General features: G+C 39.1%; 1 protein-coding gene across 3 annotated transcripts in view; it reads right to left on the minus strand.

Moving 5' to 3' along the window:
* Positions 1-727: 727 nt before the first annotated feature.
* IMMP2L (inner mitochondrial membrane peptidase subunit 2) overlaps positions 728-16331 on the minus strand; it is an 852317-nt gene continuing 836713 nt past the window's right edge. For all 3 annotated transcript variants that reach the window (XM_073328095.1, XM_073328094.1, XM_073328093.1), the window contains one exon: positions 728-1369. In XM_073328095.1, coding sequence (XP_073184196.1) covers positions 1250-1369 — 120 coding nt within the window. In that variant the 3' untranslated portion in view covers positions 728-1249. The remainder of the gene's footprint in view (positions 1370-16331) is intronic.

Here is a 16331-nt window from a genome sequence, read left to right on the forward strand (position 1 = left end):
AAAGGGGGGTGTCACACTGGGGAGAGGCTTTGGTGGAAGGAAAGGGAGCCTGGTCTAGGTTTATGATGTTCAAGGATACCAAAGTGCTGGGAGTCATAATAAGTAGATGGGGTAGATAGATAGATTTAGCAGTGGCTGGAATTATTGAGCAACCTGTATAGAATAGAATAGCTAAGTCCTCTCAGAAGTTCAGTTTAGCACTGAAACCCAACACCAGGCCTAGTTTCACCTTGTTTTGGAGTCTGATGAGAAAGGTTGCATAACTCTAGCGCAGGTGTGCCAGCTGTTGAATCCTTCTGAATATTATCCCCTCTGAAGTAAAATTCAGTATGTAGGAAATGAAATGTCACTCATCAATGGAAATCAGTCAAAGCCCCTTCACTGATAATGCGGCCTCTGGAAACTTGTGCATTAGTAGAGGAATGTGTTTATAATATTAAAGGAGCTTTTTACAAATTTCCAAATAAATGTGGCAATCTATATTAACACTAAGCGATTGTACTTAAGAAACCAACAGAGTGTATTTTGTGTAGATGCTGTGGTGTAATGAGTATTATATTTTGTTTGGAACTCTGTCTCAACAAATGGATATAAAAGGAATGTTTATATTAAATGTCAATGAAAAACAACATTTAAAATATTATGTATTCAATTTATTAATAAAAACAACAAGCTGCATTAAATGAAAAAGAAAATAACTGGATTAAAGATGCATTTTTATTCTTTTTTGGACAATTGTACAATTAGCTTTTCATCTATAGAAACGCTGCTTTTTCAATTTTAACAATTATAGTGCAATTCAAAATGATATATTATGAGTAAATGCTTCTACATATTCAGACAACTGAAATGATGAAGTACTGGATTGACTTCACATTTTTAACAAAATATTAAGTTTCAAGGATCTGTCAAGCTGTTAAAGAAACAAATCAAAACCAAAAGATTAAAACATTTTATAGACTGTTATAATGTCTTATCAACAGGAGCACTGGAACAGACAATGGCTCATATATTTTACTGTTTCTGGAAAATTGAACATTGGAATACTCCACAATCACAGAATAATTACTCCAAGACAAAATAATGCACCATGTGATTTTAAAGTGACACCTTAACATAAGGGAATTTCTGCTGCAGCAGTACCTGTTATAGTACAATTGGTGGTCTTATTTGTTGTGTTACACCATCAACCCCTCTTGATGGTTAATCCTAGTATCAATATTTCATTTCTCCATCATGTACATGTAGGTCATTCTTGATCACTGCGAAGTGGTATACGTTCTGGGGGCAGCATAGGTTGTAACTTCTGCCAGCGCCTTGGAGGCCACAGGATATGGGTAGCACGAGCATGTAAAAGCCCAAGAGAAACCTGCACCAACAACAGACGTTAATAAAATGTAACAATTATTTTTTGAAATAATATATAGTGAATGATTTTATAAGACAAATAAGGGCAAACAAAGCAAAGAATTTAGAACTGTATTGACTTGTGCTACAGACATAATGGAAGAGAAATGTAAATGCTATTTGCAAAATACCTAAAAAGACTTATGTTAAGTTCTAATGATTTTGCAGACCCTGGAGTTCAACAGAGTTTTCCCACATTCTGTTTAACAGTCATTCACTCAGTCATTTTTATTTTACGTCTGCAAACCAAAAGAGAAGCCATTATTATTGTTCTACTTAGAAAGTACCAAAAATTATAAACAACACTATATTTGGACAGCAAATATGGGAATTTTGGTTGACTCTGTGCTGATTTAAGGGCTAAAATGAAAAATTTGGGCACCTAACTTAACCCACATTTGATAATTGGACACAGTCTGTATCCTTTAAGCTCTGAGTCTTGACAGTTACTCACAAATTTTAGTTCTCTTATAATGCAAAAGCAGTTTTCCCAGACAAGATTTATATTTAATCAGAAAACACTTTGGGTACCTTCCTAGCCTCTTTATTATTAACCCAATACAACTACAGTAGACACGTATCTTCAATTCCATCGTCACTTCCCACCACAAAAAGATTTCTTTGAATAAGTAGGTATTTTGACATTTTATGCAAATAGACACCAAACAGACCCCTACGAATATCTTCAGCTAATTTTCCTGATTTAATTTCATAGGATTAGATGTATATACACCAATCTCTCTCTTCTACATAATCAAATCACTGAAGTTGAAGTGGCAGATATCTAATTCCATATTTTGTAGCTTGATTAAGCAGGTGCTGAATTACTTGCATATAATTTGGTGAGTTAACAAGCCACAGTATCTAACAGAAATTACTGTGTGTTATCTTATTTCACTTGCTGATTGCCTTGGAACACTGCAGTTTTCCTTTTACGTTAAGGGGGAGGCCAACTAAGTCCATGCTTCTGAGTGATCGTTGTTTGGTAGCTTCTTTTTGATAGACTTGTTACATTTTGATTTCAGTATTGCTGTTGTTCTGGATAGCTGGTTGAGTGTTTTGGGCATAAGAATACTCTCTATTTTAATTATCTCACTAACTGGAGTTCAGATGCCATGGCAGCACACTATCATCACAGGGATTTGTACTCTTAGTTAATCACATTATATGATATCTTTTACAGTGTTGGCTACAAATAATAAAATGGATGCAATCACCAGTGCAGCATATAAGAAGCAAAGATGTATTACTGATGTGGAGGACTACGTTCTCTTCTCACATCTAGCCTGTATTCTCTCAGTACATGGTCACCTGTTGATTTCAATTGAATTTCTCCATATACAGAGAGAACATAAATAATGGAGTCAAAATATATTTGAATCTGACTGTGAACACTGCTTCTGGCTGCATGTCCCCTAGTGTTCAGGCAATGGGGAGCCGTGCCTTAGTTTCTCCTCAGCCAGGTACAGACAAGTCAAACAGACCTTCTGGGTATTAAAGAGTACCCTCTTCTGAGGGGCTCATTTATTGACAACAGAAATTAATATAAACATAAGCAAGGACTTATTCTGGTACTCCCCAAGGCATTCACCATCCCAGCCTCAGTACTGTTGGAGACCCCAGGGCATGGCCACTATTTAAGTCGAGGGGATGGAAGGCCATAAGGGTCGAGGAAGTCTCCCTGCTGAAGGCCTAAGGGCTTCTTCTCAACCCCCCTTAATAGAATTCAGGCCTGGCTGGTTTAAGTAAGCTCTTTTGCTCTTAAAACAATGTTGCAGCCACAGATAATGCCTTATAGTGTAAGGTTTGCTGACGCCAAGTTAAAGATAATAGGAGAGAGCTACAAGGCCAGACAGAATGTGTTGGTTGTTCAAGTTGCTAGGAATGCTTGTCAGAGGTTGCAGGAAATAAACATTGTTGTAACCCATATAAGGAAGGCAGAGTATTTGTGCAAAGTTTTAATTGGCTGATGTGTAGTGCAGTAGCATTAAGGAACATAAAAGTGTGTGTAATGACCTGCTCTGGTGTGCAGGATTTGAGATTCTATTCTCCCTGTACCTTGTTTGCAGCTGCAAATAAACTTTTCTGCTTCTCCACCCCATTTTGATTATTGAGTGAAGCACACCGGGTAACGACCCCCTGCTGTTGTTTTGCCTCTCGGCACTGAGTGCCGGCAACAGCACAACTCTCTTTGGAGAGCAAACTTTTGGTTCCTACCTTCAGAACCACTATTCCTTCCCCTGGAAAGTCTCTAGATCCTTCTCTAAGGATATTCCTACTCCCTTCACCTGGGGAACAGTCTCTCTCTCTCTGGGTCCTTCCCAGTTTCTCCCTTTAAGCTACTCCTGTTCTCTCTTGGGGTTGCATTCCCCTTATAAGCCTTTTCTCCTCAGAGCACCTTCCTCCTGAGCACACTCACTGACTGAGCTCAGGCAGCCTGTTTTCTAGGGTGCAGATGCTCCTCTACTAATTGAACATTAAACACTTACCTAGGGCAACCAATTACTCCCAGGTGGTTTTTAGAGGGCCTCCATGGGTAAGCTAGGCCCTGACTCTCCTTAAAAGGCCAATGGCCCCATGACACTGACAGAATGTCATGCCCTGAAAATTGCTTCTACTGACCATCTTCTGATTTGTTTCAAGAAACAAAACCTCTTCCTAACAAAGCTGATTTACAGAGGAACATGACTAGTGGTATCCTGTGTTAAATGGGCATTTCTGGAAAAATGCTGGATTGGAAGACTAAAGTCAGCTCCTACTCCCCATTCTGCTGCTCCAGCTTCCACCCCACACTCTGTATCTCATGCCTCCATTTTCCTTCTACTGTGCATGCTCCCCCCTGACTTCCTTTGCCATCTTCTGCTGCTTTACTCCCTCAATCCCTGGATGCTGCCACTGGGTCTTTAATGGCAGAGACTAGGTTGAGACCCGGATTTCTGCACCAAAACACAAGGTGAGAAAGAACAGCACTGGGGAACACAGCTTAACTGAGACACTCCAATGAGGAACCAAGAGCATGGTCCTCACAGCAGTTTCTTTATTGCTAATACACATGGGCAGTTGATTTGCTCACATGAAGCAATACAGAGGTAGAGACACGCGCAATCAGAGGAAAGGGCAGAATTACCTATGTATCTCTACAGCATACCATCCCTTTTTGGCCTCTGACTACTTAAGTCTTAGGACCCTATTATAATTATACTAAAGATTCCAACAGAATGTAAGGGGAATCTTGGATTGTCCACTTTCTGTCAGAAGGTAGCAAACCACAAGCACAAAATCTAAAGCATAACACGAATTCCTCAGCATTAGTTTAGCACATTGTTCCCTTATTGAGCTGTATTTGAAGAAGAAAAGTCTAATGAGAATGTACTTCTTCTTGAGAAACACTAATTAAAAACATTAACTCTGACTGATCTTGTTTTATCACTTTCAAGCCTGTAAAAAGTTTAGTCTTTTTCATTTGTGTTTTGTCTTTTAGTCTTGTTAATGTGTATTTAAACTGTGTGAAGCCTATAGAATGCCATTGGCAGAGAGGAACTCTAAACTCTTTAAAAACAAAATCAGAAAGAAATAATACTAATGCCACAGGTTATATGGTATGTGAGAAATTCCATCAACTCTTAGAAAACAACATTGTAAAAGCATATGCCAACCTATGACTCTGACGTGTCTCTCGTGTTTTCACCCCTCAATTTGAGTTATAATCTATCTATATGCCACAGGCATTCCAAGTGCTTCAAAACAATGATAAACAAAGCACAAAGAGTAAAATTCACCCAAGCTTGGAACAAAAAAACAATAAGATCAATAAAAGTTGTTGTTTCTAATTAGGGTTTCTTTCCCCTGAAGTAGTATATTCATTAAACACTTTTTTTCTGCAAATAAGTTTAATAAAGGAGCAATGTGCAGGTCCAACTCTGTGGAATTCTTGTTACATTTTAGATTTTCTGCTCGCAGTTTGTTACCTTGTGACAGACAGTGGACAATTTTGGATACTTTTTGTTCTTTTAGATTAGTTTAACTATTTGGGGGTCCTATTCAGGCTAAACATTGTTGGCTGAATCCTGCATCCCACAAATTTCACTGCACAAAGTGGCCTTAAAACAGCCCTAAAAGGGCAAGGGAAAATTCCTCCAATATGGAGAAATCCTGGGCTGGTGTAAAGTTGGCATATCTGGGCCCCTTTCTCTAATGGCATTTTGGGGGCATTTGGGCCACAGAGAAGGTGTTTCAGAGTGGGGCTAGAGTGTTATGCATTTTGTTGACCTCCAGCCAGCACGAAGGTCCATAAGAAACTATTCTAGCCATCATAAATTAGTTTTATCCAGTGTTGTTGTAGGTGTGTTGGTCCCATTAGAGAGACAAGTTGGGTGAGGTAATATCTTTTATTGGACCTTAACACACTCAAAACCACCTTCACTGAACAAGGACACTCCACTAGAGAAGTAGATTGCATCATAGAACAGGCCACCCAAATGCCCTAAGAGAACCTGACCCAATACAGCTGTCACCTACCTCCCCACACTGCAACCCATATGAGGTATCATCAGACAACTACAACCCCTACATGTATGCCACATGAAGTGGACACTGATATGCAAAGGGACAAAAACACTGGAAAAATTTCAGCCCCAAAGGTGAATGCTTTGGAAAGTTATGGAGCAACTGAAAACAGGATCTTAGAATGGAAACACTTCCGCAACTAGCTAGTATGCCAGGTATAATACTAACCAAAATGTATTGTGCGGGATAGCTATGTGTCAAATTAGATCGTTTGTCTTTAAGAAAGACTATTACACAGGGTTTTGATATTAGATCGTAGATGTAAAACTGTCTCCGAGTATTTTCTCAGTAAATTAGCCTCTTAAAAAAATCCATAGTTTAATGGAAAGTAAACTGCTATTACATTTCATTTTTTGTACATTGCTGAACTTTGAATCAACCTCTCCCAAGTATAGCAGCAGGAGAAAAGCTCAATACACATAAAATCCTGTGGATTAAAGTAGTACCCCAGAGAAACCACTTCCTCCAGCTGAAGTACCTGTGGTAATGAACAAGAGTAGAAGAAGCAAATGTTGATATTCTTTCATGCATGTAAGAAACACACCAAGGAGAGAACTAAGGAATTATTTTATTTAAAAAGCACATGGCACCTCAAATTGTTCATCTTAAATAATCCTGCTGGCTGTTACTGCTGCAAGATGCTACCTTGTTTATCACAATAAAAATGCAGTAAGCGTGTGTCAACTACAGTAAGAAAAGCAACATACTGACAACTTCACTCATTCACCCCAGCCTTACCCCACTCCTACAAGTCAAACCTAATAGAGCCATCAACTGATGAAGAAAAGCACGCAGGACACTACTGTTGTTACAGGTTGAATCTCTCTAGTCTGGCTTTCTCTGGTCCAGCAACATCCATGGTCTGGCATGATTTTATTTTCTGTTTTGTTTTTTTTTTTGCTTTATCTACTTATTTCCTTGTGCCAATACAGTAAAATTGTGAAACAACACTAACACTTTGTTATGAAGAGAGCCGGTAAGCCTTGGCTAGGTGGCATTGCAAGTGTTCCGATTATTCACCTCGGCGAGATAAAAATAAAAAGAGACCCACTCGCTACATGTTGACCTCCCATGGTTCAGCAAATTCTCTGGTTTGGCACCGGTCAGGTCCTGAGAGTGCTGGACTAGAGAGGTTCAACCTGTACTAAGTGATTTGTTAGTATTATAGCTGGAGCAGTAGTTCCAACATAGATAAAGCATAACATAAGTGTTTCCATTCAAAGGCCCTACTGTAGACTCAAACAAGGATTCAGCTGGAGTTCCCAATATTCTAATGAGATCATTTTAATTTCAAACAAAACACACACACACACACACACACACAGAGGGATGGTGTAGTCATAATCATTATTATATGAATTTCAGACAGGTATTCTGTGACAAAATATAAAGAGTATTCTTTCTGAAAACCAGTTTTAACATTTTGTATATGCAATAGAGGTGGATAGATACACACACAAAATGCTGTATACATACTGTATGAGTTTGTGTGTACGTGCATGCATGTATATCTATATACATTTTAGAGATCTCAAAATCTAAATGCTAAGACCAATTCTCAGAATGAATAAAATTCAGTGTGGCATAGAATAGCTATTTGAAATTTGTAGAAGAATTGTACCTACCCCATTCCAATGTGTCTTTGCAAATTAAGATGTTCATATCAGAGTAGATGGGCACTAACTGAATTCTTAATAAGGTTCATATTCTTGACTGAATCAAAATAGGGTAGTGAATTAAGTAACAAAATAAGTGAACTGTGTTCTCTTAGTCAATCAGAACTGAGTGGCTAGATTAGGCCTGAGTTCTAAAAGGGGCAAAACAAAGAATTTTTTTAGTTATCAAATGATAAATTTCACACATAGATGAAGATATTACAGAGGCAAGAGAGAGCTTGGTTAACCTTTTATCATCACTTACATTCATAACAGTATCAAAGTACTGGGGATTTAAGGACATTAAGAAATATGCAGGATTTTTCCCTGCACTTTCATAAGGAAGCAGCTACGAATGCCAATGACTGACTTAGATAAACTAACAAAAAGGCCTGGTACATACATTCCTCTGACTGAATGCACTGAATTCTTGGAATTGTCAAGGATATGTTATTGAGATGACAGCAATAACTAGTAATGTTCTTTTTCCATTTCTTCCTCTGTCTTTTCAAAAGTCCTTTTTTTAAACTGAGGTTAATTTACAATATTTTATGGTAAAATATTGCTTATGGTTTACAGAACTATTATTCTAGATAGGCCTACAGAAAGATTTATAAATCATTCTACTATTTTAAAGATTTTTAGCCCAAAGAGTTGCAAAAATTAAGACAGACTTTGCTTTAGTGCACAGCATGATATGCTTGCTTGGTGCATATACCAAAAAAATGATCATTTAATAGTTTAGAGCTGTTTAATATTTCACTGACTGATGCACCAAAACTCTAAGCCTAAATAAGGCTGTCACTATGTCATGTTACTCAACAGAAGACCCGAACGTATTAATAGTCTTTATGAAACAGCCCCAGATTAAAAAGCACTAGTCTATATGCATTTCAAAAATGTAAAGAACTGGTAATTTAAGTGGCAGGAAATTGTCATTACAATACATTTATTATCTTCAAATAGAATGTAGCAGATACATCCCAAGTCTATATATATTAATTATTCAGAAATGCATACAAATTTTGAAACTTCTGTGTGAATTCCAGTCAAGCATACTTTGCACCAGTACCTTCTGAGAGTGTCAGTATTAGTTACATTTTTCACCTGATTATACTGCCTCTGATTGTGTAACATTGTCTGCTTTGACTGAACACCCCATTTAGAAATGCTGTACATTACACATGAAGTTGATTAACATATTTGTTCTGCTGCATGTCAGTAATATAAGGCTTAATTGTGCCATTTAGGCATGACATAGTTAGGGCCAGTGTGGAATCCTGCTCTCCCTAGGAAACACTGGAAAAACTGCTTTTGGAGCTCCTGGACACCCAAAAGCTGCACATTCACCCATTACATCACTCCTTTATAGGAAGGGCCTCTTCCCCCTGGCTGGCCGGTGCTTGGCACAGGAGGCAGGCAGGATATAGGACCATGGCTTCCCCTCCATTTGTGATGTTGGGTGCTCCCCAGGGAATATAAATAGAGTTGTTCCCATATTCCTTAGAGTCCACAAACTCTCATTCTGACTGGCCCATATGCAAGAGTACACAATGTGGGAGCGGCTCCTTATACCCTCTGCTTCCACTATGAACTCACACAAGTGTCAGGCAGAGTTTGGCTCTTAGAAAACCAGTCTTTAGTGTGAGTGTTACCAGCATTGCTGAGCTGAGTAAACTGGTTAAAATACAAATCAGGTTTTCATTGGGTTTTTAAGAAGTAGAAGGGGAGTTATATTTCAGGGTCAATGTTCACTATTGAGAAAAGAGTTCTTTTCCTGTCCAGGAACACTCTGACAGAAAACTGAGATCTGGACCTTATACACCCAGACCTTGTGCCCTATGAATAATATTCTGCCCTCCCCCACACACACACTATGTTCTACATTAGTTAGTATGAATATTTTCCAGTTCCTGAGTGGCTAACAGGAGATGTCCTACAGCACAATTCCAGGAAGTTATTTTTAATATTGATGTCTTTATTCTTTTTTATTTAAATGCAGAAGAGAAAAGATTAAAGCAGGGATGGCCAGCCTGTGGCTCCGGAGCCACATGCGACTCTTCAGAAGTTAATATGCGGCTCCTTGTACAGGCACCGACTCTGGGGCTGGAGCTACAGGCCCCAACTTTCCAATGTGCCAGGGGGTGCTCACTGCTCAACCCCTGGCTCTGCCACAGGCCCTGCCCCCACTCCACCCCTTCCCGCCCCCTCCCCTGAGCCTGCTGTGCCTTCGCTCCTTCCCTCTGCCCCTGGACCTCCTGCACGCCATGAAACAGCTGATCAGGAGGTGCGGGGTGGGAGGGGCAGTCGCTGATCGGCAGAGCTGCTGGCGCGTGGGAGGTGTTGGGAGTGGGGGTGGGGGAGCTGACTGGGGGCTGCTGACATACTACTAAAAAGAAAAGGAGTACTTGTGGCACCTTAGAGACTAACAAATCTATTCGAGCGTAAGCTTTCGTGAGCTACAGCTCACTTCATCGGTAGCTCACGAAAGCTTATGCTGTAGCTCACGAAAGCTTATGCTCAAATAGATTTGTTAGTCTCTAAGGTGCCACAAATCCTCCTTTTCTTTTTGCGAATACAGACTAACATGGCTGCTCTGAAACCTGACATATTACTGTGGCTCTTTGGCAATGTACATTGGTAAATTCTGGCTCCTTCTCAGGCTCAGGTTGGCCACCCCTGGATTAAAGGGTGCTCATACTTGTCTTATCAATATTTAAACACACTAGTCTTATGTTTTACAAGTCCAACACCTTCACCCACACCAAACAATGAGCAAGCAAAACAAAACAAGAACAATTTATCCACCACTCATCACACTCATAATTCCCTAACCTGCTCAAAAGTTGAGGAGAATAAAAATGTTTTGCTACATACCTCTTGACCTTGAGGGCACTGGCTAGTTCATACCAAAGTGGGGAAGCTCCAAAGAAAACAGATTCTCACAGAGAATGCCCCTCACTAATTTAACTGAGGGTGATATTGCTCAAGTGCCTTTGGTGATCAACATCCCTAACACAAGAAGACAGACAGGCAATCTTTTAGTTAGGCAGGTCTCAAGCCATTTATGGCTTTACTGGGCAAAATTTACACCTTAAACTCCAACCAAAAGCAACCAGCAGACAGTGCAGATCATAGCGCACCTCTGTTAAAATGCTTCTACCAAGATACAAACTGTAGAATTGCGCACTAGCTTTGCTTTCTGGGTGAATTCAAAATCTAGCCCTCCTTATAGAGTGTACTTATTTATTTTTATTTTTAAAACAAGATGGGACTTATCAAAAGCTCCATTTAAATTGATCCGTTTAAAATTACATACAAAATTAAATAATAAAATAAAGCATTCCAGTAAGCATTATCCCTTAATCTTCACCCATAATTAAAAAAAAAATCAGCAGCCCATTCCCCCTGTTCCCACTATCTGCCCCACAAGCCCAGGAAAATAGCTGGTCCTTACAACATACCCTGAATTGCAACAAATTATGACTATTTAGGACCAAGGAGAGGAGTGGATTTCAATGTTAAGGAACCCTTAGTGGACAGCATCCTGCGTGTATCTTCCTCTGTTTTATACTAGGAGGCTCCAACTTGAATGTTTCCACTGATGATAACTGTGGTAGTATCTGGCATTGGGAGAGAGAACGTCTCTAAGTAGATAGGTCCCATGCCATTTAGCTTGTTTCACTACTTTACATTCTGCCTGGAAGTTAACTGACAACCACTGTAAATCATACTGTTCAGCAGTCTAACCCTGAGGTGACAAAGACACAGATGATGCTAGCTAGGTTCACATCTGAAGAAACTGTTACAACCTCCTAGATATATTTAAATGGAAAAATCTGTTCTGAGAATTACTATTCCCTGATCAGGCCCTCTGATCCTGACTGGGATTTCTAGGCACTAGTGCAATAGAATAGCGTTACCAACTATACATATGAAATCATGACCTATGACCATAATTTGTTTCCTCTGGTATGACAGTACTAAGCAGTAGCTAGAGTACCTAGTTCAAGAAGACGTATGTTAATAAAAAATGGATGTGATAATAGACATTTTATCCTTGTTAAGACAAATTGGAAAAGCATGTTTATGATACTACAGTTTTGCCTGGTAAGAAGGAGATTTTTAAAAGGTAGATGAATTGTTTTAAAATTTTCAAAAGAACACATTTGTAGGTTGCAGCAAACAGATCTGTAATCACACTCATAGTTTTCCCAGTTCTTACGTACTATGCAAGTTCATGTTTTTTGATTGACATGAATCATGCTCTCTGGGTATTTTTATCAGAATCATTTTGATTTTCTCTTACTCGGCAGAAAAAAAAAAACACTCAGCAGACCATTCCACTTAATTAAATCTTTCAAAAAGCCCTACTGTGAGGCTTGTTTATATTTTCTTATATAATGACATACAAAAGCAGTCTGGCTTACAGAAAACATGCTGTTGAAAACCAATAGGGAGCAGATATTTGATGGGTAGCAAGGATATCAAAGTGTCATTAGATAGCTGCATGGTATGTTATTAACATTGTAAAAGACTTTCTGATATAGGTCTCTGTGTGAAGATACCCACAGCTCATTGAAAATGGTACATTCTATCAAAACCATTTGCAGTCTATATATACTCACACTGAGCTGAAAGATTTACAGGGAGAAACATAAATATGCTTAATAGATATTTGATTCCCCTCCAAAACACACACACCATAGCTAAAATAGACAGCTCAAAAGAGTGTTTAAATACCTTGAAGGATGATTAGGTGCAGGGAAGGGTGCAGAAGAAATTAACCTTCTTGCATCCTTTCCAGCTGTCCTTCAGCAAGAAAGACCCTCCTCTCACACAGGGATCTAGTGGGAGGTAGCAAAGGAACTGGTGAAGAGGCAATCTCCTCTCTCAGGATTTGAGCCCCACTGTATGAAAGTAGAGTCCAGCCCGATTGAGGTGCTAAGGCAGTTTTTTATGCTCATTGAGCATTTGGCATATCAATAGTTCAAGTATGTTCAAGTATGTTCTTGACTAGAAATACAGGAGGCCAAATTTATCCCTGGCTCAACTCCAGTGTTCAGGTACTACATTATCTGGAGAGCTAGTATCACCTGATGGTGCCCTAACTTTTACATATCTACATATTCTAACAGTGAAGGCTGAGAAGGAAGGATATTGCATTCTCTTGATATTTTACTGTGTAGTGTTTAAAAGCATAGACTATCATATTTATTCATTTCATATTCATATAAAAACTTAAACTTTATATAACTATCTTTTCTATTTCATTAGTCATGGCAGTAATAAAATATTTCCTATTATATATATTGTCAGAGTTACAATGGGAGTCTTAGACCCCATTTCAGACCCTCTCAAGTGCCCCCCTGAGATGACATGCTCAGCTTCCTTCACCTCTCAAGTGTGGTACACCATGGTCCAGCCACTCTTGGACTGGATCGCTTGGTTACAGACCCCTGTTTCTGAATCATGTAAACATGATAGGCCCAACTGTGTTTGGCACCTGCAAGGAAATGTCTCTCAGGAGCCTGTGGCCATTGGCTGATTAAAGTGACTCAAAACAGTTTTATCAGAACAAACCTCAGGTTTATTCACTCAAAGGTAAATAATAGACAGTGAAGATGGATAAAACAACAAAAGCCTATATGTCTGTGTCTGATCTAAACCTTATCCTTTGCTTGAAAGTTTTTGGTACATCCCACTGAGTTCAGAGACCTTACTTCTGGGCTGGGAAAAAACCTGTGCTGTTATATTCTGGCAGTGTCTCTGTCCGTCTCACCTCCAACAGCTGATGCTCTCTTCTGAAATAGGTGGAAGGGCTTAATAGTTTAGTGTCCCTTTGATCCTAAGCTCTGACCTTGGGAAAATAAATGTGTTAACCTGGCTAGAGCTAGGTAAGCATTTCCTGATTAACAGTCCCCCATTGTTCTCTAAAAGACTCTTGGAGGTATCTTCTCTCTGTCTGTTTCATTTCCTGCTTGTTCTCCCAAACTACCTTCTTTTCTTAACACTGTGGAGTCAGACGGAATCACATCAGGCAGGTAAACTGAGAGCCATGCTCTACATAAAATACATAATATGGATATCTCCCTCCTTCTCCATACATTATAATTGCATTTAAGCTACCACCGTGTCCTAAAAAGCTATAAAAAAAGGAGTACTTGTGGCACCTTAGAGACTAACCAATTTATTTGAGCATAAGCTTTCGTGAGCTACAGCTCACTTCATCGGATGAATACCAATGAAGTGAGCTGTAGCTTACAAAAGCTTATGCTCAAATAAGTTGGTTAGTCTCTAAGGTGCCACAAGTACTCCTTTTCTTTTTGCGAATACAGACTAACACGGCTGTTACTCTGAAACCTAAAAAGCTATGTTTTTCTCACTGAGATATTAGGTTCTACTTTTAATACACACACAGAGCTGTTCACCTTTTTGCAGTGGAAGATTAATGAATTCAGTTATTTGCGTAGTTAATAAATATTTTATTGTAATCATTCTTGAGCAATTAAGCCCAACTTCAGCATGTGCTTAACCTGAAGCATAAGGTTCATCTCTATTCAGCAAAGCACTTAAGCACATTCTTACAGTTAAGTAAGATAAAATAAATCAATTTTACATTCTGGTTCTGAGCTAACTGGTCTTAATTTGTTATCCTCTTAAACCACCTAATTTCTCAGTATTTACACAAATATCAGTACTTCCTGATGCAGTTGCACTGTAAATCATCACGTGGAGCTCTTTCACTTCTTGTCAAAATATTAACTAAATCCAACTGAATTTTAAATGTTTGACTTATTAAGTAACACAAATCTATTCAATATGCACTTGCCTCTGGCAGCTGTAAAACTCAGGAGTTATTTTGTATCTTAATATTTTGGGGCTTGAAATCACATTTTAGATCAACAACAGACTGCTTATCCATCACTATTTCTGCAATGCCTGGAGATCTAGTAGCATCTGAGAAATTAGCTGAGGAGACAGCAGTAATGAGATGCACAGATCACATGATCAGACAAATTTTCATTATTCTACTCTAGCGGAAGAAAAATCTAGGGCTCCTGTACATTCACTCTGAAGTTTAATTATGTTTCAGGGATCTTGAGAGTCTTACAAATAAAGTAGATGATCCACATATCAAAATCAAGATGTTTCTGAGACCATCACTAATAGAACATAGATTTCCCAGTTTGCTCTTAAGAGTCATAGAATCACATCAGCGATTCTTAAGGTAAAGGGGAAAGACTACAACTGAAACTGCTACTTTACTAATGGAGGTGTGCTGAACTATTTGTAAGGGGGCTCCTGTTCCTCAGCTACTAAACGACTTTGCTTAGCACATTTGGTCCTTGGTAAAAACTATACTGTCTTCTTTTCACAGTGATGTTTTGTGCTTTTTCTGTTGGGTTATTGTAGGAAGATCCCTGAAAAGGCAAACTAGCCACCAAAGCTTCTGTATAGCAAATAGCAGTAAGTACCCTGTGCTTCAGTATAGCAGCATTCTCCCGCTGTATTTTCAGTCTCCAGTCTGAAAGGAGTCACAGTCAGCCAGAGGTGAATGAGAAGTAGCCTTCTCTTCAGAAGCCTCAAACCAGATGATCTTATACACCATGAATACAGTTGAAGAAAGAAGAACTGGAGGTATATGCACCCTATGTTTCCAGACTTGAGGATATAAGTTTTAACCTTTTAGAAGGAACTACATACTGTGAGTCAAAATCATGCCATTTTAAATAAAGAATTTGAAAAGGTTAAGCATGTATCTTTTGATAGAAGAAAATGTGTTTCTTACAAGAACTGAAGGAAAACCAGGCCAAGGCAAGAATCTGAAGGGAGCTGGAATTAAGTAAGACATAGATAGAATCAAAATTTTGGATGGGATTACAGAGTTGCTTGAACTTTTATTTTAACTTTGATAACTTTCTGAAGATGGAGAAAATCTGTTGTCCCTGTTGCAGCTCCCAGTACAGAATGGAAATTTGGCAGGTGCCAGCTGCATTTGGACACGCCTTTCACCAGTCCCAGGATTTCAAGTAGGGGGATCAAGCTCTGAAGAGGACAGCACAGCACAAGGGGATCAAACTGAGCAATAACAATCCCTAAATTCTCCAATAATACTCTTTAAAAGTCCACTGCAACAACTGCCAAATTCTGCACCAATATTAATTTATTCCACCACTATCAAATAGTTTCATTCCCATCCCTTCCAATTCCCACACAACTACTGCTCAGTGACATATAGTTTATCAAGAATTATTTTTGACACTGATTATTTCTGAGCATGTTTTTGTCACTATACTTTCCAGTCACCATGGCTCCACTCCCTGAGCCACTGATCCTGTGATGTTGTCCTAGGAGCCCAGCTTAGAACCTCCTTCCCACAAGTGTGCCAGGAAAGAAGGTGACAGGTAGCTGTTGACGAGGACAAGCAGGCAAATTAATGGCAAACACATGGGATTGGCTTAAATGGCAAACAGCAACTTTATTAATTAAACCTTGGGGAGGTGCACCACACTGCCCTCAGCCTGCTCTCAAGTATCAGGCTTTTAATTTGTTCCACTGAGAGTTATAGGGCTTTAACCACAAACCAAACAACAACTCAGGGTAGAACCTCCTTACAGACTCAGCACTGTTGTGGAAACTTTTTGGAGTGATAGGAACCTCAGTCTGCAAAGACTTCAGGCTACTCTCCTTCTTTGAGTA

Source organism: Lepidochelys kempii, chromosome 1, assembly GCF_965140265.1.
Source record: "Lepidochelys kempii isolate rLepKem1 chromosome 1, rLepKem1.hap2, whole genome shotgun sequence".
NCBI lineage: Eukaryota > Metazoa > Chordata > Testudines > Cheloniidae > Lepidochelys > Lepidochelys kempii.